This window comes from Filicampus tigris, chromosome 4 (genome assembly GCF_054856515.1).
Source record: "Filicampus tigris isolate MCC_2025a chromosome 4, RoL_Ftig_1.0, whole genome shotgun sequence".
In the NCBI taxonomy this organism is placed as follows: domain Eukaryota; kingdom Metazoa; phylum Chordata; class Actinopteri; order Syngnathiformes; family Syngnathidae; genus Filicampus; species Filicampus tigris.
In genome coordinates this window covers 29,375,078-29,399,430 of record NC_141220.1, presented here as the reverse complement: position 1 = coordinate 29,399,430, position 24,353 = coordinate 29,375,078, and the positions used below count along the sequence as shown (strand labels likewise).

The 24,353-nt window shown below is 45.8% G+C and overlaps 2 protein-coding genes across 3 annotated transcripts; both read left to right on the top strand.

The window, feature by feature from the left end:
• The first annotated feature begins 1,611 nt into the window (after positions 1–1,611).
• LOC147149384 (plasma membrane calcium-transporting ATPase 1-like) lies at positions 1,612–19,934 on the top strand. Its single transcript, XM_086029359.1, has 21 exons — positions 1,612–1,890; positions 3,678–3,962; positions 5,620–5,817; positions 6,049–6,306; positions 7,194–7,319; positions 7,423–7,614; positions 7,687–7,713; positions 9,512–9,658; positions 10,864–11,078; positions 11,468–11,710; positions 12,094–12,335; positions 12,585–12,819; positions 12,963–13,142; positions 13,205–13,292; positions 13,703–13,809; positions 14,387–14,578; positions 14,677–14,890; positions 15,847–16,058; positions 17,617–17,724; positions 17,792–17,980; positions 19,019–19,934. Exons 2-21 carry the CDS (start codon positions 3,767–3,769, stop codon positions 19,397–19,399), a joined length of 3,750 nt encoding a protein of 1,249 aa, XP_085885485.1. The 5' UTR covers positions 1,612–1,890; positions 3,678–3,766; the 3' UTR covers positions 19,400–19,934.
• A 1,057-nt stretch (positions 19,935–20,991) lies between these two features.
• bet1l (Bet1 golgi vesicular membrane trafficking protein-like) lies at positions 20,992–24,258 on the top strand. Of its 2 annotated transcripts, none has more exons than XM_086029367.1 (4): positions 20,992–21,067; positions 21,411–21,496; positions 23,489–23,545; positions 23,636–24,258. In XM_086029367.1, the coding sequence occupies exons 1-4, from the start codon at positions 21,046–21,048 to the stop codon at positions 23,801–23,803; spliced, it is 333 nt and encodes a 110-aa protein (XP_085885493.1). In that variant the 5' UTR covers positions 20,992–21,045; the 3' UTR covers positions 23,804–24,258. The 2 variants fall into 2 exon arrangements, with proteins under 2 accessions (XP_085885493.1, XP_085885492.1); XM_086029366.1 differs by having other exon boundaries at positions 21,411–21,541.
• The last annotated feature ends 95 nt before the right edge of the window (positions 24,259–24,353 follow it).

The window sequence follows — 24,353 nt, the reverse complement described above, 5'->3', positions numbered from 1 at the left end:
CTTCGCGCGATTGGAATTGTGGGCAATGTAGTCGATGTTGGCTTTTTGACACGTTCACAGTAAGCGACAGTAGTTTATCATTGTTAAACTCCAACCGGGACTCAAGCGCAATTATCAACGATATTTATTAGGCAGGTTGAATGTGAATTAATTAAAATGATGATACCACAGTTTTGTTCTTATTATTTTATTATTTAATGGACAATGTGTAGAATGTTTTGAGTTTTCAACGATCATTCATTTTGAAAAGCCACTATTCATTTCAACAATATGCCAAAAAATATTCCTTGTTCCCCACTCCCTTTAGATTTGGACCCTGATTCCTTTATTCCAATCCGTAGACCCAATTACCTGTAGACCAGATTCTTGATATCTGTGGTCTCTGTAGCCCTACTCTTTCTAGCCCCACTCCTCATTTCCTTCCTTCCTTTATCTCCAGCACTTAGACTAGGACCGCAAAGACCTGATCACTTTGTCGCAATACCTGTAGACCTGTATCCCAAGTACCCGTAGACCAGAAGCCTGCAGACCAGGACCCCATAGGCCTTTGATCACGGTAGACATGATGACTAGGACTCTGTCTACCTGGTCCTTGTTGATGTATTTCCTTTCTCTCTAGTACCTGGCCAGGATTCCTGCATTTTAGGAATTGTTGTTGCCAAGCTCTGTGTATCCTTAATACATGTAGACCTTGATTCTTGAGAACTCAATCTTTTATGCCCAATACCTACGGAGCAGGACCGGGTAGACATGAACCGTTTAGCCCAATGCCTGTAGCCCTGATCAATGTAGCCCTTGTTTTTGTCCACAAACTCCATGTAGATTTGGTGCATTGCCGTGATCTTTGCAGACGCGATTCCTTTATCTCCTGTACCTGTAGATGAGCACCCACTTTCCCTCAACCTTGTTGACCAGGACCCGATAGACCTGATCCTTTTAGTCCAATACCCGCAGACTTGGGCGCTGTGGTCCTGATCAATGTAGGCCGCCTCGCTCTTGTTGACAAATGCCTCGTAACCTTGATACACTTAACCCTGCTCCTTGTTGACTGGATTCCTGGATCCCCAGTACCTTTAGGCCATTCGTGATCCCTGTAGACCTGGTCACTGCGGCTGTGATCCATGTAGCCCTACTTCTTGTCCACAAACACCCTGTAGTCCCGATAGCGGGCTTCCTGTTCCTCGTAATAGGATTCCTTCAACCTCAGTAGGCGTAGACCAGGACTCCGTGGACCTGTCCCTCTTATCCCAATACCCGTAGAGCTATATCCCATGTGCCTCTAGACCAGGATCCTATAGACCTAGTCCCCATAACACTTGTTCTTGTTAACAAACTCCCTGTAGCCCCGCTACATGTCGCTCTTGATCCTTTCAAATGCGATTTCTTAATCCTCAATACCTGGAGACCAGGACCTCGGTATCCCCGGTCCCTGTAATTATGATCCCTGTCGACCAGGTCTACAGGTCTTTGTAGCCCAGGTGTGCGTGCGTGCGTGCGTGTGCCCGCGTGTGTGTGTTCATGTGGGCGTTTCTTGTGCTGCGGTTGGGCGGCGCCTGAGCGTCAGTATTGACTGAGGCCACAGATTGTCTAATTAGATTAAGCGAGGCTTTCGTCAGATAATCATTTAGCCTCCTGTAGCTCCTGTTTTTGTCCTGCCATGGAGAGCAGCCCGCAGGGAGCTCGCTGAAGGTCACATTGACTTTCCCGCCCTCCACGGGACCGCTCGGGACCCTCCGCTGTGCGTGTGTGTGTGTGTGTGTGTGTGTGTGTGTAGCTGAGGAGCGGTGGCCGGGTTATGGGCAGTTGTAGGACGCATGTGTGCGACGCTGCTCGGTTTGGTCGAACGTCGCTAATTCCTGCTGCTCACCCGAGGCCATGGGGGAGGTTTGTGTAAGTACCACTACTTCAGTACTCTCAGTTATTAGTTATTTGTAGATAATCATTGTTGTGTGTCATTGTGAAGCTGCTCAGTTGTCGGCGCTATTCCAGGGGGGGGAAAAAAAAACGTCCGGTACTGTACATGGTGACATAGCACAGGCCATAGAAATGCTTTCACGTTTTTACTTTTTTTTTTTTTTTTTTTCAACATTCCTCTTCAGTCACAGGTAAAATTGACCCATTTAAAACCAAAAGAAACAATAACAAAAGAATGGGAAAAGTGATAATAAAAGTAAGATGGATTTATTAGGATTATTTCCATGTTGTTGACTATGAAATATTCATATAATATCGATCATAATATTGAATATATTCTCATCCGGTTTTGTTAAAGCTGAAACTAATGTTTATTTGTTTCATTTTATCTTGGTATATGAAATATAACAGGCAAGAAAACATCCTCTGCTGGGCCTTATTTATTTTCTTCTTTTTTTCAAACATTAGATCAATTGAACAGCTAAAAAGAAAACATGCCCTATCTTGATATGAAATGGAGGAAATGTAAAAGATCCCATTTGCTTCCTTTCTGGCCACCTCCGCGTTGAACATGAAGGCTTTCAAGCTGCTCGGAGCGCAAGTGAGGCGTCGCCGCCGCTACGGCCGTGTGCCGTGACTTCCACTTTGCCTCCTTTTTCTTTGCGTCCCTCCGCTCGGAGCGGCTCAGATTAAGGCTGACTGATTGACACAGATTACGCCGCAGGTCACAGGCGGCAACCCGACGCGGGCGCAAGTGTAAAATGACGCCAACCATGGGAAATGTGACACATCTGGTGATCGCGTCCATTTTGGGGCCATTCTTGACCCTCACGCAAGTGTCAAAAGAAGATGGGCAGAGTCAACAATGGCAGATGTAGTTGAACGCTTTTCGATATATTTTCATACTACGGAATCGTGAATTATGGTTAAATAGTCACAGATGTGGCTCGCGCATCTATCTCCCTTTTTGCATTATCAGCTATCTTACAAGTGTAAAAGGTGCGAGCGGCAGGAAATAGTGGCTGATGTGACATCGTTTTCTGACATTATCATATAAGCATTAAAAGATGTCAACCACACGCAAATGTCTCTCTCCCGCGCTCACTTTTCGACACGATGAACTGTCATACGAGTGGGAAAAGAAGCTAACCACGGGAAATAGTCACACATGTGCCTAACACGTCCCTGCATGGTCATACACGTGTAAAAAGAAGTTAGTTAGGCGCGGTGAATAGTTGCACACACGGTTCACATGTATCTTTTTCAGACGTTATTAACCATCAAACAAGCATAAAAAAAAAGTTGACTGCATTCAATCGTCACAGATGGAATCTTTACTTAATGTAGAAGTGACAGTGTTTTAGAAAATTAAATGCATTTTTAAAAATGAAATTAAAAAAGAATCCAGATAATTACACCCCATCGGTATAACAGGCTGGAATGTATAATACAATTACATTAAAAATGACAGTAAAATACAGTAAAACTGGGTGAAATGTATTCATTTACATTCAAGTGAAGTGAATTAAATGAGGCTGGAGTGTTGAAAATGTAAATGGAGTTCAATGAACTGTTAGTACAATTGGTTAAAGTGTGAGAAATACACAAAATAAAATAGAATGAAATGAACTCTGCCACTTTTTTTCCCACTGGAGTAAAAGACTGGGGTGTATGAAATCAAATGCTCTTCCAAGTATGCGTCAGCAACTGATGACAGAGTGGAGCTCAACATGCTGTAAAATGCGTGACGTGAATTCCCACAGAGTCCACGTCAGCGCCGCGCCGCACAGCTCTGAGCGCGACCTCTGAGTTTGACCTCCGAGAAGGCCGTGGGCCTGCGCCGCGAGGCCACATGGCCAACAGCTCTTTCCGCGGCGGCAAGCGCGGCCGGCGCGGCTCCGCCTACCTGGAGGCCGAGTTCAGCTGCTCGCTCCAGGAGCTGCGCTCGCTCATGGAGCTGCGGGGCGACGACGCCCGCCAACGGATCCAACACAGCTACCAGGACGTGGACGGACTCTGCGCCAGACTCAGAACCTCCGCCCTCGAAGGTCGGTGCAGGCGACGTGCGCGTGCGTGCGTGCGTGCGTGCGTGCGTGCGTGCGCGTGCTAGTGTGGCCCGTGGCAGATTTTTCTCAGTGGAGGCTGGAAACGGTCTTTGACGTGATGCATTTGAATGCAGCGGTGATCAAAAGCAGTCAAATAGAATGGAAGGCACGTTTGAAATATTTACTCATAAGATACAATGACGTCATGTTGGAACACAAATCAACGTGCTGACTTTTTACTACAGCTACCGCTGGAATAGTTTGGAGCGTCGGAAATAAAATGGAATCAAACTCAGTTCAATCCAAATTCAAATCAAGATTATCCCCATGCTACTTGTTGGCAAAATGTAATAGGATTGAATGTATTAAAGAGAGATTGACCGATACGGTTTTTCCTGGGCCGATGCCGATTATTAGTAGTCGAGGAGGCCGAATACCGATATTTGGAGCCGATACTCATTTTCGACAAAAAGGAAAATATTGGCATCAAAATCTAAAAAAATAAATACAACTCATAACCTTGTTGAAAGATATTTAAAGCATATGTTTATTGAACTCTTTTTTTTCTTCAGATTTGCATAATGTTGAGGTTTTTTTGAATTCTTATCCATTTTTGACAATATACATCTTTGTTGTAAAATTCCAACAATGTTCAGGGACCTACCAGGGCTCATCAGCCTGTCTTATAAAGTTAGACGAAAATTGACATAAATAGTTCCTTGAATGCCGCGACCCTTGTGAGGATAAGCGGTTCAGATGGATGGATTGTTCCTTGAAATTGACACAGTATTAAATGGATCTATTATAGGCCATGAGATTTTTAAAAAAGGCCGATATCGATATTCGTCAAAATGCCAAATATCAGCGGCGATAACCGGCCCGGCTGACAATCGGTCCATCCCTAGTATTGATTTCAATGAAGTTGATGATTATGCTGACTTATCGGCACCTCGGCTGGACCACAGGGGAAAACGATCAAATGGGGTTTTACGAATTCATATTTCTGAAATGAAGTTATTAATATCCACATTTCTGAAAGTAACTCAAAATCCGACCACTCATTTTGCAAGGACCCAAAAGACTCGAAAGGCTGAGGCAGATGCTATCAAACTGAATGCTCTCATGTCAATCTCCGCCTCCAACTCCAAAATGTCCATGTTGTTGCCTCGTCATCTTGCGTGAATGGCGCCCAAGACTGCGCCTTGTGACATTTGCCCGGTGGCCGCCATCATTAATTCATGCGCGAGCGAGAATCTTGCTCGCGCTCAGTCAACACCTCCAGTCACTCGAAAATGTCAGCAACAGCTTGAAGAATCCATCCAGCCTGACGCCTCACGTCCTCTGGGCGTGTGCGTGTGTGCGTGTGTGTCACTCACTCACTAATATATGAATACACATGAGGTGTAATACATTGATCGTATTGTTTGGCATGGACAGAGAAGATTTGGCACATTGACCCTGCTCAACTAACTAACTATCTATGGCAAGCAACCAGCTAAGCCATTTAGCACGCACACGGGGCAGCGAGAGCTCCAGCAACAGCTGCGGCGGGTCCAGCCGCAGGCATTCCAGGAGCGAGAAGTTTGGGGCTCGGTGGCCTTGACTGCGTGAAAAGTCTTGTAACGTGCGCGTGCGTCTTGTGCGTGTTGTGCGCTTTGAGGTCTGGACGGTTCGTGGGAGGACCTGGAGCGTCGGCGGCAGGCCTTCGGCCCCAACGTGATCCCCCCCAAGAAGCCAAAAACCTTTGTGCAGTTAGTGTGGGAGGCGCTGCAGGATGTGACGCTCATCATCCTGGAAGTGGCCGCCATCATTTCACTTGGCCTTTCTTTCTACCGACCGCCGCACGCCGACAGGGACAGTGAGTTCACTTTCCTTCGCTTTTGGCAAGTGCCGCCTTTGCCCGTGAGCCCCGAACGGCGAGACAACCGCAACACGCAACACACAAGAGTCAATTGACATTTGAATACCTCTCAAAATTGATCGAACGATTCAGTGGTGCGTCGGAGGAGTCGAGCCGCGCGATTTAAGCGTAACCTGGTGGCCGCTGGTTGACATCATCACGGATGAATGTGTGCGAATGAACGCGTAGGCTGCGGGAGCGCGGCGGGCAGCGCGGGCGACGAGGGCGAGGCGGAGACGGGCTGGATCGAGGGCGCGGCCATCCTGCTGTCGGTGGCGTGCGTGGTGCTGGTGACGGCCTTCAACGACTGGAGCAAAGAGAAACAATTCCGAGGGCTGCAGAGTCGCATCGAGCAGGAGCAAAAGTTCAGCGTCCTGCGCGCGGGCCAGCTGGCGCACGTCAAAGTGTCTGACATCGTCGTGGGTGACATCGCGCACGTCAAATATGGTCAGTTTGTTGTTATTATGACATAGCTTACGGCTAGAACAGTACAGCCAACTACGTACTAACTAAGACCCAACTAACTAGCTTCATAGCTAACTAACTAACCAACCAATGACGGTCTGACAACTGCCTAATAAAGACTGACTGAATACTCAACGGACGGAGCGACCGACCAACCAACCAACCGTGACTCTAGCTAGCTATCGGAATCATTTACTGAAGGCCTGATTGAATGACAGAGCAACCTATCAATTGACCAACCAATCAACAACCGCCTAACAACTATATCACCAAAACGAACTGACCAACTCATTAACTGACGGACTGACTAACTGACCAACCAAGCGTCAAACGACAACGACTACTTCTGCTAAATGTAAAAAACATACTAACAAGCAAACTGAGTGACAGACCGACCGAGCAACCAACCAACAACCATCGAACAAAGACTGACAACACCAACTACTGCTACTACTACCAAGTGACTGACCGATGGACCAAGCTAGCAACAACCATTGAACAAACAGCTCAGCAAAGTTAACTGACTGACTGATTGACCGACTGACTGACTGCTGAGCCGACCATCTAAAAACTAGCAAAAAAAAAAGCTCAAACTGGCTGAGTGATTGACCAAGCAACATCTTCACAAATGAAGAACAACTAACTGCAGTACCAGACTGACTGACCCACCCATGATCTAATACTTACCATGACACTAACTCACTGACCAATCGACCGACCAGCCAACCATCTTCCAACAATCTATCTTAGCTGACTGACTAACTGTCAGACCAGTGGACCAAGCAGAGTAAAGACTTTTGGCAGAATTATCCCGATACTTCCGATCCCAACGTGTCTCTGTTGCCATGACAATGCTCCCGGTTCTCCAGGCGACCTCCTCCCCGCCGACGGCATCCTCATCCAAGGCAACGATCTCAAGATCGACGAGAGCTCCCTGACCGGAGAGTCTGACCACGTCAAAAAGAGCGCGGACAAAGATCCCATGTTGCTCTCAGGTGCTCCGCCGAGTGATTTCGTTTGTTGACGTTGTTTAGTTTGATTCGATTCTTCGTTTCATCCATCTCGCGTTGGTCTGTTTGGGTCTGAAACGCTCCCCAGGCACTCACGTGATGGAGGGCTCGGGCAAGATGCTGGTGACGGCGGTGGGCGTCAACTCTCAGACGGGCATCATCTTTGCGCTGCTGGGCGCCAGCGAGGACGGCGGCGACGGAGACGACGACAAGGCCGAGAAGAAGAAGAAGAAGAACAGGAAGGAGGAGCGCAAGAAGAGGGAGAAAAAGGAGAAGAAAAGTACTCTACCTAGAGTTCCTCCACAATTGTATTTCCAAAGATCCTCACTGACAGCCCGTTCTTTGTTTGCAGGCAAAAAGGACGAAAAAGGCAAGAAAGGTGAGAGTTTCCGCATCTGGCAACAACGGCTTGCAACTGGTTTTCACCAGATAGGCCTACTCCTACTTACGTCGGCTTCTCACTGGTTCCACTTGTACTATCTCCTTCGATCTGGTTCTGTCTTCTTCGAACTGTTTCGATCTGGTTGTGTCCTGGTTCTAAGTTGGGATTCTGTCTGCTTCTGACTTGTTGCGTCTGCTTCTGTCAGACTTCTCCGGGTTTCCATTGGCCTCGAAGTGCTTCTGTCTTCTTTTATCTGCCTCAAACGGATTTGTCTCTCTTTGCGTCTAACTCCTTCTGTCTGCTTGTAACTGCTTCTGTCTGGATCCATTTTGCACCAACTGCTTGTGTATGTGTCCAAAAGTCCCTCCCTGTTTCTATCTGCTTTTATATACTTCTCACTGGTTGCGTCTGCTTCGAACCGAGTCTCCGTCTGGATCTGACTGACTCTGCGACCCGATCAAAGAATCATCGATGGACTAATGAAACGATCAGCCAAGCAGCAGCTGCCAAACCATTCTTTCAGCCAGTCAGCCTATCCTCAAATCTAAAAGTGGTGCAATAACTTAACCAACAAATGAGAACAGGCAAAATCAACCCGGTGAAAAATATATCAAACCACCAATAGAATGAGTTAGGCAACCAAAAGATTGACGAATAAATCAATCAATCAATCAATCAATTCCTGAACTTAGAGAAACAACTAACTATTCTACCAGCTAACTATCCTGCCACCGGTCAGTGGATGATTCAACAAATCAATTGATTGACTGACAATCTAAATCTCCATCCGTCAATTCAAGAAATCAATCAATCAATCAATCAATCAATCAATCAGTCAATCAGTCTATGGATTCATTGACCAACAATCAAGTATTTTTCCATCCATCAATTGATTGCTTCATATACCCACTAAACATATGTGTGTCAATCCAAACAGTCTACAAATCAAGGAACTCTTTCAATTGATCAACCAACCATCAATCATGTGGAAAAAAAATGAATCAATCATTTCATCGACTAATTAACAAACTAACTTTGATTGTTGATGTCTTTGGACCATATGCAATTTTGATTGATTGATAACCAGTCACACATTCATCCATCCGTCCATCCAGTAACTCAATCCATCAATCAGTCTATTGACCTCCCAACCAATCAAGCAACCAGACCCGGCCGGTCTTTGCTTTCATGCAACAAAACCATGAGACTGTTGATTGTGGACAAGGTCATCATGGACACGTTTCTGGCCAGATCCTCGCTCAGGTTCTCGGTCAGGTTCCCGGGTACTCGTGAACCACCTGGCATGGGTTGACCCCCCCATCTACCAAGACACCCCCACCCCTCCCCCCAGCAGCAGGTGCTCCTGACTCCGTTGATGGTGATTAGGAGCAAGCAGATTAACTCGCTTAAGCTCAGCTGCTTCTTTCGTTACTGCCGACTGGCCTGCTGCTGCTCTTGCTTCTTCTTCTTCATGTCCACTAATAACCTATTGGGATCAAGACACACTTACACACACACACACACACACACACACACAGACACACACCAGCTTTTACTGTCACACCTGGTTAGCCCGCGTTCAAACAGCTCGAGCATGGGCCGCTTTATGAGGAACGCATCTAACGGCATCCAATGCAAAACCGCACCGAGCTGCAGAGTTTCTAATGTTTGGCTCCTTCTGTGCGGCGGCTAAGTGACCCGAACATTTGGACTGTCCGTCAGTTCGGTATGAAACGTGAATAAATAAGCCAGTTGCGAAATGTCGTCTGGACACAACGTGGTCTTTTCCTGGCAGGGAAGAGCAAAGATGGCGCGGCCGTGGAGATGGAACCGCTCAACGAGGATGCCGAACCAGAGAAGAAGAAAAGCAACCTGAGGAAGAAGGAGAAGTCGGTCCTTCAAGGGAAGCTGACCAAGCTGGCCGTGCAAATCGGCAAAGCAGGTACAGATTGTGAGGTTGAAAATACGGCAACTTGCTTCCGAAGTAGCCATTTTACGGTTCCACTTGCAGGCAAACTTATTGACTCAGTAGCACCCTTTGGAATGTTTGAAAGAGTCGGCCTCTGAAGGCAGTTTCTTTGAGCAACATGAAATTTGGTAGTCTTGTCTATCATGAGTCTCAAGAGGCCATGCTCGAAAAGACACAGGAAGCCAAACATTTTGGGTTGAAACAGCCATCGAAGGGATCTTTTCCCAAACTCTTAAGATAAGAATGCCTTTATTGATCCCACAGTGGGGAAATTTTCGTTGTAGTGCACACTGCAGTTTTTTAAAAAATCAGCCTACGAAGGCAGTTTCACCGTGAAATTTGCTGGACATGGCTCTCACGAGTAGACCCACAAAAAAGTAGCAAGAGGCCATGCCTGAAAAGACACTAGAATTTTGCCATCTTGGTTTAAAACTGACATTTCCAGTGACTCTTCAAAGAAAAAGTCGTAAGCGCTGCATTGGAAAAGAAAAAGAAACAAAAAAAGCATCCGGCCCCAAACGCCATTTTGCCTTTGCGGCACGAAATTAGGTAGGCTCGTCTAATATGAGTAGACCCTCAAGAAAGTCAAAGAAGCCACGCTTGAATAGACTCAGGAAGTCTTCTCTTTTGGTTTGAAGCAGCCTTTTTTTAGATCCTTTCCAGGGATCCTTCAAAGACCAGTTCCGTAGCACCGCCTCTGAGTTGTTGTTGTTGTTGGAAAAATTCAGCTCACAGAGGTTCTTTTGCTTGCCATTGCCAGTTTGCCGTTTTTGGTATGAAGTCTCAGTTTTGGGTCATTGACAGGGAGAACGGACTCAGTAGCACCGCCTAGAAATGTTAAGAAAATTCAGCTCCCTGAATGAAGCCAGTTTCATTGAGCAGCTGAATATTTGCTAGAGAGGTACATCAAGAGTAGACCCACAGAAAAGTCTGGAGAAGCCATATGGGCTCAAACGAGACAGGAAGTCTGCCATTTTGGCTTGAGGTCACCATTTTAGGGTCATTTCCAGGGAAGACAAACTCGGTAACACCGTCCAGAAATGTTTTGGAAATTCAGCCCCTGAAAGCCAGTTTCTCTCAGCAACTTGATATTTGGTAAGCAGGTAAAGTATCTCTAGAGTAGAGCAAGCCGAAAAAGTCAATTTTGATGACGTTTGTCAAACGTTTTCCACCGCCAGGCCTCTTCATGTCCACGCTGACCGTCATCATCCTCGTCGTACGCTTCCTGGTGGACACCTTCTGCATTCAGGGCATTCCTTGGACGGCCGACTGCGTGCCCATCTACATGAAGTTCTTGGTCAAGTTCTTCATCATCGGTGTGACCGTGCTGGTGGTAGCTGTGCCTGAAGGTCTTCCTCTGGCTGTCACCATCTCCCTGGCCTATTCTGTCAAGGTTTGTCACCTTCCTACTTCATACACTGCGCAAGAAGAAAGTCCTGCCACAATTCTATTTGATAAAATCGTCACATTTGGCCACAAAAAGGTTGTATTTTAACAAAGAGGCTACATTAAATTCACAGATGGAACATTCAGGTCCAGAAAGTCCAAACCCTGCCAGAGTTTGGCTTGAGCCACAGGTGCTTTTGCTCAACCGGCAGGTAAACGAGCTCAGTTGATGCGAAGCACCTGTGGCTCAAGCCAAACTCTGGCAGGGTTCTGACTCTGTGGACCTGAATTTCCCATCTCTGGCTGAATTCCAATGCACTGTTTTGCCATCAGAGCAGTGTGTTGTCAGCGGAGTTCCTCAGGGAAATATTTGAGGTCCCTTTGTTTTCTTTTTAGAAAATGATGAAGGACAACAACCTGGTGCGCCACCTGGACGCCTGCGAGACGATGGGCAATGCCACCGCCATTTGCTCGGACAAGACGGGCACGCTGACCATGAACCGCATGACAGTGGTCCAGGCCTACGTGGCCGGCTGCTACCACAAGAAGGTGCCCGAGCCCAACCTGGTGCCCGCCAAGATCCTAGACCTGCTGGTGCTTGGGATTGGGGTCAACTGCGCCTACACCACAAGGATTATGGTGAGATGTTAAAAATAGACTTTCCATTCAGGACCTTGAGCTAAGTTGATGTTGGATGGATGCCGGCAGAGACGCTGATCTCAGATCGGTCCAGAGGCTTTGTGTTCGGCTGCGAGGCCATGCTATGATGTCGTGCTCTGGTTTTATGTTCATTTCATGTCAATAGATTAGACTATTAGATTATGCTCGGATGTCTTGTTGGGCACAATCCAATGCTAAGATATCTTGCCAAGATGTCATGCCATGATGTGATTCTGTGACAGCTATGACGTCATACGTCGGACGTCACGCTGTACAGCACCTCTTGCTGGAAACATGGGCCGCCTAGCCTACTTCGTCTTGATTTCATTTTGGTTTCATTTTGGTTTCTGTCTTCCCTGCAGCCCCCCGACAAGGAGGGCGGTCTTCCTCGCCAGGTGGGCAACAAGACAGAATGTGCCTTACTGGGACTGAGCTTGGACCTGCGACGGGACTACCAGAGCATTCGCAACGACATCCCGGAGGAGAAGCTCTTCAAGGTGTACACCTTCAACTCGGTCAGGAAATCCATGAGCACCGTGCTCAAGAACCACGATGGCAGCTACCGCATGTTTAGCAAAGGAGCCTCCGAGATCCTGCTCAGGAAGTAGGTCCCCCGTGCGCCCCCATGAAAGGACAGACACTGAGGGCAAATGGGGCTGGTGTGCGAATGTATGATGTGACTGAGCAAGATAGTACGACTTGACGTAGGACTTGCCTAACCCAAGTCAGGACTTGGCTCGCCTTGACTTGCTGGGACCTGCTTGAAACTTGACGGTCTTGAGACTGACTTGCACATGAGACTTATTCGCCTCTGCCCTCGACATCCCTGTGACCGCCCGCGCCGTCCTCGCAGGTGCTGCAAGATCCTGACGGAGAACGGCGTGGCCAAAGCCTTCAAGCCTCGCGACCGGGAGAAATTGATGAAGACGGTGATCGAGCCCATGGCGTCCGAGGGCCTGAGGACCATCTGCCTCGCCTATCGGGACTTCACCGCCGCCGACCGGCCCGACTGGGACGACGAGGCCGACATCCTCGCCGGACTCACCTGCATTGCCGTGGTGGGCATCGAGGACCCCGTCAGACCTGAGGTATGGGAAACGGAAATTTCCCGGTTCTCCGAAACAGAACTTTCCTGCTTCTGGAGGTTTACGATCAGAGCTCAAACAGGGGCGAGATGGCACCCGCGTGTAAATGAAAGCTCAGGTGTCAGAACTTCCCGCGATGTCACCAGGTGCCAGACGCCATCAGGAAGTGCCAGCGCGCGGGCATCACGGTGCGCATGGTGACGGGAGACAACATCAACACGGCGCGCGCCATTGCCAGCAAGTGCGGCATCCTGCAGCCCGGGGACGACTTCCTGTGCCTGGAGGGGAAAGAGTTCAACAGGCGCATACGCAACCAGCTGGGCGAGGTCCGTATCCGAGCCGTCCGTCAATGCGGGAACTCCATCGACTTTTGCCGTTGTTGCCGCAGATCGAGCAGGAGCGAATTGACAAGATCTGGCCCAAACTCCGAGTCCTGGCCCGGTCCTCGCCCACTGACAAGCACACCCTCGTCAAAGGTAAGGGAACAAGGAAGGAAAGCATTTGGACTTGATGACCGTGTGCTGAAATGACCCGCGCGCAAGAAAGTCCGAGTTGCTGCAGACTTTTGTTATCCGCCATATGACATGACTCCTTCTTGTAATGGTCTCCAAGTCACTCGTAGTGGACCCTTGATGAACACGCTCCCAAAAAATGTTTGGACCGCGTGGTTTGGCACCTACGGATTCGCCTGTTCGCTGATCTTTTTACAAGATTTGTTTGACATTTTGGGGGGGGTCGGGGTTAAGCGGAGACGTCCCCCTTTGTGCACCACTGCTCCTTTCATATTTGATGAAAGAATTGTTGACCCCCGCTTGCCCCAGGCTGAAATCAAGAGCGCTCCGGAGCAGGTTTTCATCCAGGCTGTCGCCACATCTTTATTTTTCAGGCATCATCGACAGCTCGGTGCTGGAGCAGAGGCAAGTCGTCGCGGTAACCGGAGACGGCACCAACGACGGGCCCGCCCTCAAGAAGGCCGACGTCGGCTTTGCCATGGTAACCGGTGACGGTCGTCCAAAATACGCAAATGTGCAAATACGCAAGTGCTTTCACTACTTGTACGCAAAGAATACGCCAGTCAACGGTGAACATTCGTGAAAAGAATACAATCAAACAGAAGAGAATAATCAAAGCAAGTCAAAATCGAACTAGAATACAGTTGAAATGCAAATCAACCCTTAAATTGGAATAAAATGAAAAGGAATAAAATACAATCCATTTCAATAAAAAGGAATAAAATCAAAAGGGATCAAATAGAATACAATAAAAGGAAATACCATAAAATCGAAATGAATAGTATAAACACACCTAAAAAATGCTCAATGAAATAAAAGACAAAATTCCACAAAATAAAATGTCATGTAACGGAGAAAAATGAAACCGGATCGAATGAAATACACTGAAAAATAATACAGATAGAATCAAGTGAAGGAGACTGAAACATCAAAAGTTGTAACGACACAAACTAATCAACTAAAACAAAATCAAAGATGAAGTGAAGTCAAACAAAAGAAACCGACTAGAAATGGAATCCAATGAATGGAGATGAGGTGACATGTTGGTTGCGTGGCAGGGCATCGCCGGGACGGACGTGGCGAAGGAGGCGTCGGACATCATCCTGACGGACGACAACTTCAGCAGCATCGTCAAGGCGGTCATGTGGGGACGCAACGTCTACGACAGCATCTCCAAGTTTCTGCAGTTCCAGCTCACCGTCAACGTGGTGGCCGTCATCGTGGCCTTCACCGGCGCCTGCGTCACGCAGGTGCGCGGCCGCCTCCCGGACCGCCACGGCCGCCGCCCGGACCGCCGCGCCCGCCGTCGCTCACTCCATCCTCTCATCTCATGCCGTGGCCCTCGCAGGACTCGCCCCTGAAGGCGGTGCAGATGCTGTGGGTCAACCTGATCATGGACACGTTCGCCTCGCTGGCGCTGGCCACCGAGCCGCCCACCGAGGCGCTGCTGCTGCGCAGCCCCTACGGACGCAGCAAGCCGCTCATCTCGCGCACCATGATGAAGAACATCCTGGGCCACGCCGTCTACCAGCTCACCGTCATCTTTACGCTGCTCTTTGTCGGTCAGTCCCGGATGGCGCCGCGCAAAAACACACACAAAAAACAAACCTGGGAAGTCAGAAAGTAAAAGTCAAAATAAGAGGTCAAACGAATGTAACATGGAAAATACGAAGAAATGAAATTAAAGGAAGAATGAGAAAGCAAGTTAAAATAAGAAAACAAAAAGAATTAAATATTGATAAAAGTTACATTCAAATGAACAATAATCAAAATAAAAGTAAAACTAAAAAAAAAAAAAGCGTTCAAAATAAGATTTAAGTTAAAGGTCGAAGTACAAATACAAGTAAAAGTACCAAAAAAATAAACTACAGATGGATAAAAGGACAATTGAAATGTTAAAAAAAAATGTAGATATAAATAAAAGGAAAACACCTCCAAAACATAGAGTTAGAAATAACATTTCAACCTAGAAACAAAAGTACTAAAAAGAAAAGCTAAAACTAAAACTATAAGTCAAACTAAACGGAGTTGAAAATAAACAAAAAATAAAGGTTAAAACAAAATGTAAAAGTACAAATAAGAGTAAAAGTACAAACAAAAATAAACTAAAAATAGAAAAAAGTACAATTAAAAGTAAAAGTTAAAAACAAATAAAGTAAAAGTTAAAAAAAAATCAAATAAAAGAAAAAATGAAAATAAACTTAAAAACAAAAAATAAGGGTAAAAATAGGAAAAAAATGAAAGAATGAAAATCTGAGTGAAGTGAAAGTACAAATAAATGTAGAAGTAAAAAATGAAATGAAAAGTAGTGAAACTTCAACATTTCAAAAGAAAAGTGAATAAAACCAAAAGCTAAGATTAAGTTGAATGAAGACTGGAGTTGATCAAATGACATGTAAAAGTAAAACATAAAAACGATATTAAAACTAAACTTAAAATCAAAAACCGTCACTAAAAGTAAAAGTAAAAGCAATCCTCCCCGTTAATTGCGTTGAAAGTGCAATTTGCTTGCGCCTAGGGGAGCTGCTGCTGGACATGGACTGCGGGCGCAACGCGCCACTGCACGCGCCGCCGTCAGAGCACTACACCATCGTGTTCAACACCTTCGTGCTGATGCAGCTCTTCAACGAGCTCAACGCCCGCAAGATCCACGGCGAGAGGAACGTCTTTGACGGCGTCCTCAACAACCCCATCTTCTGCTCCATCGTCGTCAGCACCTTCCTCATTCAGGTAACAAACACATGCCGCGTGAATCAAGGCAACTCTTGAGCCAGGATTCATGAGAAAACCTCAAAATGAATAACATTGAAAAGAAAAAAAGACGAAAATATCGAATGAAATAAAAACACAAATAATAAGATAAAATAAAAATAACATCCAACTAGAACAGCTACAAAGGGCCCTCATGACCCTGGCCACGTTGGGGTACTGGCACGTAGGACCCTCTAAAATATCAACACCATTTTTACCGGGCCCGATGCGCAGACACAGTTTTCGTGCACATTTAGACCCTCAAAAACAGCCTCATTTTTACTTGCATACACTGCATCGCCACGGCGACAGCGTACGGCGAAATAAAATGCTTTCTCTAATGTTTCATCTTAAACATCTCGAGACGAAATACCCAAAGTTTGAAGACTATCAGATCAATTTTCTAGGAGGAGTTGGTTCAAATACGACCACACTGAAAGGCCAAAAATGACGCAATATTGCCAAGTGAAGACAAAATGACAGACTTCCTGTTTGGTTCAGCATATGGCTCCAAAATGCTTTTTTGTTGGTCTTGGGCTATCTCACGTGCCTCCCAATTTTCATAGAGCTAGGTCAAACGTACAGCGGAGGAAGCTTCCTTAGAAATTTGTAAGGTGCGCTACTCAGCCATGTATTGGAAAACTCCAGAAAGCTTTTTATGCCAGGCCTGATGTTTGTGCAAATTTTCACGAGTTTTCATGCATATCTAGACCCTCCAAATCAGCCTTGGTCTGGAAGCAAACAGCAACAGCGTGTCGCAAAAATGAACAAACTTTATTTTGTCATGAAGGCCTAAACGCTCTTCCAAGCAAATAAAAGATTGATCTGCTTAATCCGCTGGGAGGAAAACATCAAGGCCTCAACCATTTACTCATCTTTTCACAGTTCAGCTATTCGATCCCTGGAAGTTATTGATATTATTATTATTTTCTAATTTTGTTCAAACCTTCAGCTAAAAGTGTGTCTGAAACTGTCTGGCAGTGACTGAGTTAACATACATTTACAACACAAGTTTGGGATGTTTTGGAGCTTGTGCGGGCAAGTTACTACATTTCCTCTTTTGTGTCAAAGGAATATTGAAGCGCAAACTTTGATGCCCCGCCCCTGTTATACAGTATTTATGAAAAGTCAAGATTGTTTTCCGTGTTGTTGTCCCAGGGGTTGGGATGGTACAGCCCAAGTTTGAAGTCAATCAGGTTCACTCTCTACGACGGGGGGCAAAAGTATGACTCCTGTAAATTGTACCTTCAAACACTCATAGCTCACTTGTTGTTGTTCGCAGGCCTAGGTCAAAGTTAACGGAATAGGGTGCCATTGAGCCTCTTCAGGCAGCTCTATAGACCCATTTTTTGTACTGGTGTATAACAACGTTAAAATATCACATTTTTCGCCAGGCCCCATGTGTGCGCAAAGTTTGGTACGTTTTTGTCCGTGTTTAGGCCCTCAAAAATGCCCGTCATTGCAGAGAATATGAATCATTTCTACATCAACAAATCGGCCCCACTCAAATGCACGAATTGTTGCGGTGTTGTGGCAGGTGCTGATCGTGCAGTTTGGCGGCAAGCCCTTCAGCTGCGTGAGCCTGAGCGTGGAGCAGTGGCTCTGGTGCGTCTTCCTGGGCTTCGGCAGCCTCCTGTGGGGACAGGTGAGACGGACGGCTCCGATAGGGACGGCGCCCTCGCCTAATACTTTGGCCCCTCGCTCCCACCCAGCTGGTGTCCAGCGTGCCCACCCGCTGGCTGAAGTTCCTGAAGACGGCCGGCCACGGCACAAAGCAGGAGGAGATCCCCGAGGAGGAGCTGGAGGAGATGAAGGACCCCGACGAGATCGACCACGCCGAGATGGAGCTCAGGAGGGGCCAGGTGCTCTGGTGCCGAGGCCTGCAGCGCATACAGACGCAGGTCGCCTGCCTTCCTTCCTTCCTTCCTTCCTTCCTTCCTTCCTCCCTTCCTTCCTTGAAAACATCCCGTCGTTAGCCAAATAGCGCACTTTGCAACATTTTCAAAAAACATGAAAAAAGCACAACAAATTCAACAAACAACAGCATGACCTGGCAGACTCAACTCATTTTTATTTGACAATCTCAACACACATAACAAAAAAGAGACAAAATTGTTCATCAACTATTTTTCCTTCGTCTAATTCATATTTTGAAGGTAAGGTCAAAACGGCATAGGCAAGTATGCTATTAGGCTAACAAAACAAATAAAGAAATGAGGGCGCTCGTATCTCAGATTGCGTCACCGCATATACTGTACATCCGTCCACCATCGATCCATCGCAGCTTACAGGTTCACGGTACCTCTATTTGCAGATTTGTTTTTCTCGTAGTTATCTCACCCGTTGATTTTGGGTATAATTCCACAAACTGCCACTAGATGGCGGCACACTATCACATTTGACACGGTGTAATCCACTTTTAAAATCCGGTTGAAGACGCATTTCTATTAGCTGGCTTTGGATCTGACCTGAAATCTTCGGCTCTTTAACGGTGTCTGTTGTACATAATGTTTTGTGTTAATTTATTGATTTCACGTGTTGTATTATGGCTATTTGTTTTTATTTTTTATTTTTTGTATTGTTTGTATCTAAAGTGCTTTGTTACAGCTCTAGCTGTTGTGAAATGCGCTATACAAATAAAATTGTATTATATTGCATTAAGGCACCACTGTTAGCCATATAATATGAGATATGGTTGCTCTCATGTGAAAAACACTTTTTTTCATTTTCTTATTTTTCCATGAATCATGTTTCTGCGTTACAGACGTCGCATTCAAGTGAAAATGAAAATAGTTTCCAAAATTGGAGATAAGTGTTGTTCACAGGACAGCGCCGATATACAACAATAATATCAAATCTAGCTGCCAGGCTAATGACACCTCTGTATTGAATGGAAATGTGACGGATGACAATATCGTGGTCTTTCCCCCTCCTCCCAGATCCGCGTGGTGAACGCCTTCCGCGACAGCGTGTCCCCGTACGAGAACCTGGAGACCCCCGAGTCACGCAGCTCCATCCACAACTTCATGAGCCACCCCGAGTTCCGCATCGACGATTCGGAGCCTCACATCCCGCTCATCGATGAGCTGGAGGGTGAGGATGACGCGCCCACCAAGCGCAACTCGGTGGCGCTCCCCAACAACACTCTCGCCGCCGCCACAGCCGCCCCCCCGGAGCGAGAAGCCCCCCTACTGCCAGCCCCGCTCCTCAAGGACCAGCAGGCCCCTCAGGCCAGGGCCGCGGGTTTGATCTCCGCCAATTCCGGGGGGTTGCCGCCCTCTCCCGGAAGCCCCCTGCACAGCCTGGAAACCTCGCTCTGAAGCAGAAAAGAAAACGGCCACCTGATTGGTTGAGAAGCAGGAAGTAACATTCTGTGCGTTACTAGACGTGAACTCTTGCAGGTGTGCTTTAGCGGAAGGTGATTTGTTAATCAATAATCACTTAGATATTAACGTGATGGATCTGTGACTTTGTGTTTGTAGACGGCCAGGTTGGTTGGTGTCTTAATTGTATGTTTTGTGTGTTTTTGTAAAGAAAGAAATGGGTTTTAGGTCATGGCTTTCACTATCAAAAGAAAGAAAAATCTTCCAAAATCTTCGTCTTTAAATTGCAAAATTGGATGTAAAAGAGAAAAACACACATCTTTCACCATCCGTTCATATCATATTCACTGTCATTCGTGGTTTCATTTTTATATATGGAATATAAAATGTCCAGATAACATTGAAATTAGTCGTTTTTTAGTCATTAAAAAAATGGATTTGAATTGAATATTTCCAGTGCATTTTTATGCGTACATTTTTTTATTCACTGGATGTTTTTAAATAAATAGCTTTTGTCTGTTTTACAAACAAACTCTTGAGTTTTCATTAAATGCGATTTGTACATAGTAGTAACATAAATATACTATTATTAAACAATTGTTGTAATTGTTATAAATTGTTTGAGTCCCAGTCCAAAGAATCAGAAGAAAAGAATTACGTTATAATGTTTTTTTAAGAGGTAAAAATTTTAATGGTGTAATAACCATTCAATCTCGGTTTGTTCGCAATTTTAACCAACCAATTTAATCTATATATTAAAACAAGTGTAATGCGCACTGTATATTTTACTAATGTTTTTAATTCCTTACAACCAAGAAGCAGTAACCACATGGCCTCTGCAGCCCTCTAGTGGAGGTCCCGCGTTTGCAACATTTTAAATAAAGTTGTCGTGATTGAATTTAGGGGACGTGTACTCATGCAAAGCACTTGTTGGACTTGAACTCAGCTCAACTTTATTTATAGAGCAGGTGAAAAAAGTGCTGCACATAATTAAACGTAATGAAAATAACAAAAGCGGCACGGTGGTCGACTGGTTAGCACGTCCGCCTCACAGTTCAGAGGTCGTGGGTTCGATCCCGGCTCCGGCCTCCCTGTGTGGAGTTTGCATGTTCTCCCCGTGCCTGCGTGGGTTTTCTCCGGGCACTCCGGTTTCCTCCCACATTCCAAAAACATGCATTCTAAATTGATTGGATACTCTAAATTGCCCCTAGGTGTGATTGTGAGTGCGGGTGTTTGTCTCTGTGTGCCCTGCGATTGGCTGGCAACCAGTTCAGGATGTCCCCTGCCTACTGCCCAAAGACAGCTGGGATAGGCTCCAGCACGCCCCGCGACCCTTGTGAGGAGAAGCGGTACAGATAATGGATGGATGGATGGAAAATAACAAAACCGTTGGGAAGAAGCGGCGCCAAAAAGTAGCCGGGAAACAACGTGTTGACAAACTGTCAAAGAAATAATCCAACCCTATTAAAAAACGAAGAAAGAAAGGGGCAGCGGAAGACCGGAAACGCGAAACGTTTTTTTTCTCGGGACGCCGACTTGAAATCACCACCGGCACTTCCTTTTTGTGATTGTTACGTCACGCACCCCAGGTCCAATCACCTTCGGTTCCGAGCCTGCATCCGTGTGTGACGTCATTTGTCAACATGGCGGCGGACTGGAACAGAGGTAGAGTATATGTTTTGACACGTCCGAGTTAGGTAAAGAACCACGTTAAGTACACTTAACCGTGTTTTTCAATTTCGTTTTACGACTATTTCCATTTGAAAAAAGTACACATACAGTAGTAACACAGTTGCCACGTCGGTCACCGTAAACTAAGACTCGAAATTGACGCGTGGAGGCTGGTTGACGCCTTTGTTTTCCATCTGACGAAATGTTCGTCGTTCTTTGAACCAACGAGTTGTCCTTTAAATGAAACGTTGCCAGTCGGCGTGGTGGCATGTGATGTAGTGTGTGTCATACATTCAAGAGCTGTGTCATAGAAGGTGTCATGTGTTGATGCTGGCAGGCCATGGCTCGGTGGAGGACATGCTGGATGCCGAGAACAAGCGTCTGGCTGACAACTTGGCCGCCAAAGTGTCCCGACTCAAATCGGTAAGTCAATCAACTGCGTCGTTTTCAAACTTGTTACCATCACAGGTGAGTCGCCACATTCAATTCAACTCAGACTACTCTTACCTTAGAACAAGACTCAAAGTCAAAAGTAGTTCTCCAAATAAGTATTTGACTAAGTGTTAAGTGGGGGGAAAAACAAACAAACTAAAGTACTGAGTAACTGGTGAGTAATTTCTGATTTTTTTTTTTTTTTTTTTAATCAAAAGATGAACTTCAAATAACAAAAATATGAAATAGCAATGTGCAATTTAAGATATTGCCCCAAAAGATCACTGAACTAATACAATACTAAATTAAATCTTGAAAGTAACTTTAGTTAAGGCAAATTAGACCAGTGTTTTTCAAACTACAGTGTGCCTCGAGGTATTGTCAGGTGTGCCGTGGGAAATTACAGTGATCCCTCATTTATTGCGGTTAATGGGGGGGACAGAACCCGCCGCTATAAGTGAAAACCGCAAAGTAGAGTCGGACTTTTTGTTATTATGATTATTATTATTATTTTACATCGTATTTATTAAGTTTCATATTGGGGGGATTTACGCCTGCCTGTGTTACGCTGTTGCGAACCCCAGACATGGTTCCCACACTTGTTATAGAATGAATGTAACTTTAAAAATGAAAAATTAAGAATAAATACCAAGCTGCAGGCTGTGAGAGGAATTGTGCTAGTTCAACAGTGGCAGCGGGCGATTACGACGGAACGTTCGCTAATAACTACGTTTAAGTTAACATTTTTATCATAAAATGGACTTAGCTTAACTAGAATGCTGTAGTGCATTTTATCCAAAAGGTACAATCCTGCACTTTTAAACGCTCGTCGTCCTCGTCGTTGTGCAAAGCGAAAGTAAAAGCTCTTCTTCGTTGCCTCCCTAAGAGGAAGAAGTCATTACCTCCTACTTATTTTAAAAACGAAGAAGCACGGTCCCCGGGGGGCAATCATGCCTTAACTTTCTCTTTGCACAACAACATCATCAAGGTCCTTTGGATAAAATACAACGTGGGATTGTAGTTAAGGTAAGCTGTTTTAAGACAAATTTAAGACAAAACTATGAAACACGTTCACACTTTATTTGCCGATGTCTCATTGTCCTTGTCACAATTTGAACCTGTGTGTTATGCTCAGCGCGCTCCCCTCTCAACTTATGAACACAGCTGTTTCCCATCCTCTCATCCGGCTTGACTCGACTAAATGATCGTCACATTTGAATAACGTTCGGAGTTTCCGAACATAATGTTTGTTTTGTCGTCATTGTCGCGCCGAGCACATTGGTGCTTGCAGGTTTGGCCGAGCGCGCTCTGCTCACTACACGTAGACGTAGCTGCCGAACGGCACGTTTGAATAACGTTATGAGTTTGCGAACAGAACATTGTTCCAAAGTGCTGTTAGTTTGTTTGAAAAAAGGTTGAAAAACACTGAATTAGACAACATGAAATGGTCTTAAATTGTTTACACTGGTCAAACCGCACACCATCTTCACCTGGCAGCGATTATTTAGTCACCTAATGTTAGCAAGCTAAGCCGCGATTGGTCGTAACCTGACCCCTGAGTAGATGTGATGTCATTTTCAGTGGGCAGCAAGTGGCAAAATGTGTTTTTAAAGGTAATAATTCTACATGAATAATAATGAAGTTATCAAATTCATGACAGACAAAATATTAACTTTGTACTGCTGAAAATTGCAAAATTAGTAAAGTATCTCTTTTAATGACGATTTAAGCACCACAAGGGGGCTGACTACTGGTTGAGAAAGTGCTTAACGAGATATGCGGCAAGTCCCGTTTCAAATGTAAAAATCACAGACTATGTGGTTCATTTAATCGCGGCTTTAAATGTGATTAATTGTGCAGCCTCAGTCAAGGCGCCACTGCATGTTGCTCACGATAAGCGTACGATGAAATGTTGACATTGTTACCTCTCTCGTGAGTGACATTGCGGCTGTCGTGGTAAGTGTGTGGAACCTTTTCCGACAGCTGGCATACGACATTGACAGAGAGGCCGACGACCAGAACGACTACTTGGACGGCATGGTGAGTTCAAACCGATTTGGGCCGCGCAGGACGTAAGGGGCGTCATGTCGCCGTGCGGGTGCATTTTGAGCAACTTGCCGATCCCGCCAGGACTCCAACTTCCTGAGCACCACGGGCCTGCTGGGCGGCACCGTCAAGCGCTTCTCCACCATGATGCGCTCGGGCCGCGACAACCGCCGCATCATGTGCTTCGTCACCATCGGCCTGGTGGTCTTCTTCTTCCTGCTCTACTACGCCGTCACCAGGATGCAACGCTGAGCCGCTCGCCGTCTCTCGGCCGCTCCCGCTGCTGACAACCGAAAGGCTGCACAGGAAGAGGTTGAGGGGAGGACAAAAGACACAAAGCAAAGGAGGCAAGGCCTGGAAGCGATCTGCAGGAGGCGGCAAAGAGCGCGTGAGCAGCAGCTTGGAACCAAAAGACTTTTTTTGTCCATCCGGATTGTAGAAAAGGAAAGAAATTATTTTTGCTTAAATTGGAGTGGATGTGTACAGTCGCAAGTTTCTTAATGATATTAGAGTCGAAGATATAGTTTGTAAAATAGATCGTGACATAGTCAATGTAAATGTTCCTGTTGCTGCAGTTGGCTGAAGACCGATTGCTACATATTTATTTTTCTTATATTTTTAGTTGATATCTTGCCAGACGGCTTTTCAATTCCATTCTGCTTTTGTGTTGACTCATTTTTTGCAAATAAATGGTTTATTTAAAATTAGCTTTTAAAATATACATAATTGTATATAATTTTTTTTATTAAATGGTAAAAGGGTATTGGTTTAAATAAATCAATGGACCCCCAGTGAATGTTTC

Bases quoted from the DNA above. Each gene is read 5' to 3' on its own strand.
- LOC147149384 (XM_086029359.1), top strand. From the start codon at position 3,767: ATGGCCAACAGCTCTTTCCGCGGCGGCAAGCGCGGCCGGCGCGGCTCC. The intron at 7,615-7,686 runs GTACTCTACCTA...CTTTGTTTGCAG, and splicing joins GGAGAAAAAGGAGAAGAAAA to GCAAAAAGGACGAAAAAGGC. The intron at 12,820-12,962 runs GTATGGGAAACG...CGATGTCACCAG, and splicing joins AGGACCCCGTCAGACCTGAG to GTGCCAGACGCCATCAGGAA.
- bet1l (XM_086029366.1), top strand. From the start codon at position 21,046: ATGGCGGCGGACTGGAACAGAG. The intron at 21,542-23,488 runs GTGAGTCGCCAC...CTTTTCCGACAG, and splicing joins CAAACTTGTTACCATCACAG to CTGGCATACGACATTGACAG. The intron at 23,546-23,635 runs GTGAGTTCAAAC...CGATCCCGCCAG, and splicing joins ACGACTACTTGGACGGCATG to GACTCCAACTTCCTGAGCAC.